The sequence below is a fragment of the Cajanus cajan genome, chromosome 11, assembly GCF_000230855.2.
Source record: "Cajanus cajan strain Asha chromosome 11, NIPB_CcT2T_4, whole genome shotgun sequence".
Taxonomy (NCBI): domain Eukaryota; kingdom Viridiplantae; phylum Streptophyta; class Magnoliopsida; order Fabales; family Fabaceae; genus Cajanus; species Cajanus cajan.
The window spans coordinates 25,294,566-25,300,317 of NC_138527.1; the positions used below are offsets into that span (position 1 = coordinate 25,294,566).

The 5,752-nt window shown below is 29.0% G+C and overlaps 1 protein-coding gene across 1 annotated transcript; it reads left to right on the forward strand.

Moving 5' to 3' along the window:
- Window positions 1–4,686: 4,686 nt before the first annotated feature.
- LOC109795812 (uncharacterized) lies at window positions 4,687–5,752 on the forward strand. The gene has a single exon (XM_020355358.3). It carries the CDS (start codon window positions 5,293–5,295, stop codon window positions 5,593–5,595), a length of 303 nt encoding a protein of 100 aa, XP_020210947.1. The 5' UTR covers window positions 4,687–5,292; the 3' UTR covers window positions 5,596–5,752.

Genomic DNA, 5,752 nt, shown 5'->3' on the forward strand with positions numbered 1-5,752 from the left:
AAGTAATAAAGATTTTTTTTTGCAAAAATATATTGGAGGTAATTAACTCAACCTTAACACAAAGATGTTTGATAAAATCATCGATGGTTCGAGTTGGGCTGAAAGTAATTCTAAGTCTATGTTTAGATTGGTAAAATACAATCAATTTTTTTTTGCGTATTTATATTAATTAGATCATAATTCACAAACTAAAACTAAACATGATTTTAATATGTATGCTATTTAATTAGAATGAACTAGCTTTCTTTCCTGCGTGGAGTTTTCAAGTTAATTTTAGAACAATAAAAATTATGTGGTTCAATGTAATCAATCGATAACTTAGTTAATTTACTAAAGTAATTGATTCACAACCATAAATTATATATATATATATATATATATATATATATATGAGGAGGGTTCAAACGACACCGGTGTAACTTTTACTAAGTGTTACACCGCTCAATAACTTTATATTAAATATAAATTTTGTAAATTCAACCGTTAGATTGAAAGTTCTTTCCTCTTAGATCATATATACAAAATTTTATATTAATCCAAGATGATTTGATACTTCATTCTTATAAAACAAAATTGACGTAATATATTTATTTCAAAATATACTAAAATATGAACACTTTGATTACCCTCAAGTTGTTGTTCGATTTTAACAAAATTTGATATACACATATAAAGTGATATGAACTTTAAATCTAACGGTTGAATTTACAAAATTCATATTTAACATAAAGTTATTGAGCGGTGTAACACTTAGTAAAAGTTACACCGGTGTCGTTTGAACCCTCCTATATATATATATATATATATATATATATATATATATATATATATATATATATATATATTTTGCAAGTAGAAATTGTAATAGGATGAAACAAACATTGTTATAGCTCTCCTTCATATGTTTTTTTGTTGAATGAAAGTTTGTCTTATATTTGATATATACCCTTAGGGGCATTCAGGAAGTAGATATCATGAATTTTATAAATATCTATTAATATTATTGAAATATTAAATTTTAAAATAAAAATTAAATAACATACTTATATTATTTTTTTATATAAAAAACAGTAAAATAAAGGACAAAAAAGAAAGAATTATTAAAAAAAATCTCTTTATATATAATTAAGAATATTCAAATCATTTTAATAAGCAGATAAAATAACTATTTAATTTATTTAAATGTACATATTAAACTATTTAATTCCAATTTAGAATGGGTACATATATGGTTTTTCCTTGTCCCTTGTGACTAATTATTAACCTTTATCTCATGTTTATTTTCTTATATTATGGCGATTTGGAAGTTTTGCTCCGGCACAATTTACGTAAAAGATATTCATTACATAATTATAAACACTCACCACCTAACCTAATAATAGTTCTTCCGATGTTGTGCACATGTTGATCTTTTCAGGTGTAACTCGACTATAACTTATATCTTTCTTTCTTCTTTTGCTTTGTTATCTTCCAATTGCCAAAAAAAAAAAAAAACAGTGATTTTCTGGTAAAAAGGATCATAAGATTTTCTACCAATTTTTTAAAATTAAAAAAAAATAATCGAATAGGCAAACTATTAAAGGTTTATAATTTAATGATTTAACTATAGTTAGCAATAATTACATATTCAATAATAATTATATAATTTATGTGTGCATTTTATATGTGAATATTTTTTTCTTAGTTTTAAAAATGTTTTGGAATTATTATAATTTAAATATAAAAGAAAAATGTAACATTTTTTTTAAAATGAATTACTGGTTCAATAGCTCTAATTCTTATCCACTTTTGATTAATTTTGTCAATTCTTAATTAGGTTTTTGTTGCACCAATATTTTTAGGCTGTTCAAATTGATGACCAAACTTCTTTCCGATTCTACCACTGAAACTAACCTTTTGATATTATTCCTGTTGAGAACATTCCTCCTGTTTTTCCTACTAACTAGTCTTCTAAGTCTTGAGTGCTGGCCGAGTCCTGTCTTCGAGTGGTGGAGAGGGTACCTACAAAGGCACTCCGACGCTCAACTAAGTATTTGATATATAACAATAAAGACTATTGTATTTAACAATCATACCTATCTCATCAGTCCCATCAATGTCATATTTATAGTGACGTTTTGGAGCCTGATAAGCTTTTTGAGTTATTGGGCTGGTATACAAGATTTGGTACACTAATTACAGCCAACGTGGATATATTTGATATAATTAATGTTTATTTTACCTTAGCTCACGGGTATTCGTCATGGCCGAGTACTCATTCGCCATGTTTAATGGTCGGGGGTATTCGGCATTTGGCCGATAAGGTATTCGGCGTGTTCGTTGCTTGATGGGGTATTCGGTCTTCCAAGTTCTTGGCTGCCTTTATTGCTAAGGGTGAGTTCCGTGTCTTTCGATCTGGTCTCGTCCCTGACCAAAGGGATTGTCCAGTTGTTTTGGGAGCCAAAGGGGGATTTCGGAAGCGAGGAGGGCCGAAGGGATGTTCGGTTCTTGCCGAGACCGAAGGAGTATTTGGCATAACCAGTACAGATATGATTTTTAAAACTATGGTTTCTCATAGCATTAATTTTGGTGTTTATTTGTTGTATAAGTACTTTAAATGCAAATTGAGTGACTCACGAACAAATGCCTCTACCAAATAGGGTTTTTCAATTTTTTTTTTAAATGTAGAGAATTAGGTAACAATATTTTATTCATCTTATCCTATCCATTATACAAGTACATGTTTCACGGTTAATAAATTAAATATGTGGTATTTTTTTGACGAATATTCTTAATTTTTTTTTCATAGATGCATGAAAGATATATTTGAAGTATATTTCATAAAAAAAAATTAATGTAATTTATTCGGTACCTTTTTGTTTTTTGAGCTTCTAAATTCAATGCTTCATTTGTTCTTGTTAAGTTGAATACCGGGAGGCTAGGGAAAATGATACTTCTTTTCGGTGTCTCAGTCCAAAATCTTTACTAGTATCTATAGAAATCAACACCCCCAAAGTTCATAATTGATAAATTGTTGGTGTTACTAATGCTATGTTTGGTTCCAAAATGAAAGTAGAAAGAAAAGAAAATTAGAAAGGAAGGAAAAGAAAGTGTATAGCAAAGTCTTCACAAATGAGTCAATAGAAATTTACATTTTGTTGCATTAAAATTTTTAGACAAAATACACTTTTGGTGATTCATCTTCATTTTTTTTTTAAGTTTGTTTCATAAGTTTAAAATGTTTCACTTTATTCTTGTACAGTATGTCAGTTAGATCAAATTAATTATTCTGTCAATTTATTACAATAACTTGATTAACTTAATTAGTGATACCTGAGAAAAATTAACATTTGCCAAATCATTTAGAATTAACATTTTTACAACAAAAAGAGGTGTAAATATAGTTTAACAAACGAATTTAAGATTTGAAAGCAAAATTTTTTCAAAATGTGATTAAACCAAAATAGAGAGTAATTTCTAAGTTAATTATTAAAAGGCCTCTAATAAAAGACTCAAGATTGCAATTAAAATGTACTCAACTTTCTTGACTCCATCATGCTATTTCTTAAAGTTGTTAAAATGGGTTGGTCCGACCTTTTTTACTTCGGTCCATTTCAATATACTTTTTAATTGAGTTGACTGACTCAACCTATCAATCACAATGTCTAAAATTTTTTAATCTGGTCTGACCCATCACGAGTTGATGAACTAAATGAGTTGGGCTACCAATCCACCTTATTTTAAAAAAAATTAATTTAAAATAAACTTCAATATAAAATAATTTCTAATTTAAAGTAAAAATTGTTAAAATAAGTATCATGCATATAACATTAAACTTAAACTAAAAAATGTACAACTTTAAATAATCAAAACAAAAAAATAAAAATCCTTTCATAAAAGTGATTATTCATCAATATTAAACTTTATTGGAGGCTTGAGTAGATAAATTTATAGTAATTTCATGTTGTTTAACATCAACTTTATCTTTATCTACAAAAAATGGTATCTTATTAAAATAATATATATATATATATATATATATAATAATAAATGGATTAAGTGGGTTGTTAGTGGGTAGGGTTGATAGGAGTATAAGTGAGTTAGATGGGTAGTCCAGTCCACCACAGGTTCAACTTGAGTAAATCAAGTTATATTTTTGACCTATTATGAAAATGTTCATTTTTTTGCTTGACCCATTTTCAAAGTGGGTTGAATTAGCCCACTGGCCGGAATTTATTTTGACAATTCTAATATTTTTCTTATTGCAATTTTTTTCTATAATATTTTTCTTCTTCTCCTTCTTTTTTATTTTTTTTTATACTTGCCAAATCCGAAGCTCGGATTAGGCATATGAAATGCTTGAATCTCAATTTTTAGGCACAGAACTTTTGGGCCTAGCTATAGAGCCTTCCAATTCCAGCTCAGGGTTTACATAACTGCATAAGCCATTTTCTTGATTTCATTCTTCTCAACTATTCATCCATTATGTTAAACTTATTTTATTTTTAATATAAGAGCATGTACTTAGTTATAGATCATTCAGTGTTTTCATTCCTAGATTGTCCAGCAGTCAATGCTCCTAACATGCATGTCTTAGTACACAAACATGAAATTAAAACAAACACAGTATATAAAATGTCACTAAATGCTATTAAAATATCAGTTTAAGTTGAATCAAATCAGCTTGATTGGCATGACAATCATGTCCAAATCATGATCACAAAATTTAAGAGAGAATACAGTAAGCTCTGACACTTCAAAATTATCTTGCTTAATATAAGGTGGCTGGTTTACCAGACAAAAGCCACAACTTTAGCTGCCAAATACTATTAATAATATAGAAATCACGTTCCCTAACTTTGTAAAAGAAAGTGGGAGCAAAACAATGCAATAAGAAATTACCAAGACCAAGAGTGTGTCATGTGCTTCACTTTGAGTGTCACTGTCACTGAAACTTAGATCTTTTTAAAACTTGTGCACAAGTGCATTGATTCTTCCCTCACATGAACCAGATATGTGCAAACCCCTTAACTTTCCGTCACATGTAAGAACCCTCTAAGAACAATGAAGAATGGATTATATTATTATTTAGCCACCATGGTTTGCGTGACCACATGGATGTCACAATTTTCAAGTGCCAAACCAAATCAACAAATTACACAACACATGCTAATGAAGGGTGTTATAGTTATTCAATGTACCTTATTATTCTAACTTCCATTTAGTTAATCTTTGACCCTCTATTTTCAATTTTCATACTCTATTATTGGTCTCTTTCTATTGTTACACAGAGAAGAGGTGAGAAGGCAAAAGATGAAGGACTCAGTGGTTGAGTTTCCTGGTTTTCAGATTTACACTCATAAAGATGAGTTTGTGTTGAGAAGGTCCATGAGTAGGCTACAAAAGAGAGCACCATGTCCACTTCAGATAAAGCCTAATGTGATAATGTCCTCTTCTTGCAGTGGAGCACAGAATTCAATGGAGAATGCTTCAACTTCAACTTCATCTTCATTAAATTCCTTCTTCACTAATAAAGATCCCATTCCTCTACTCTCTCCTCTTGTGGTGCTTGAATCCACCTCCATCAGAGAAGAAAACACTGCAAAATCACATTGATGTGTTGTTATATTTGTATGTTCTATAGTTTTCTTGATTCAGTTCTTTGATCTTATTATAATAACTTCTGTACCACAAGTCCTATAATGTAAATTAAATCGACTATATTATATGTGGGGTAATTGCTATTGAAATTATGCAGTGCTTGATGTTTCCA

Bases quoted from the DNA above. Each gene is read 5' to 3' on its own strand.
- LOC109795812 (XM_020355358.3), top strand. From the start codon at position 5,293: ATGAAGGACTCAGTGGTTGAGTTTCCTGGTTTTCAGATTTACACTCAT.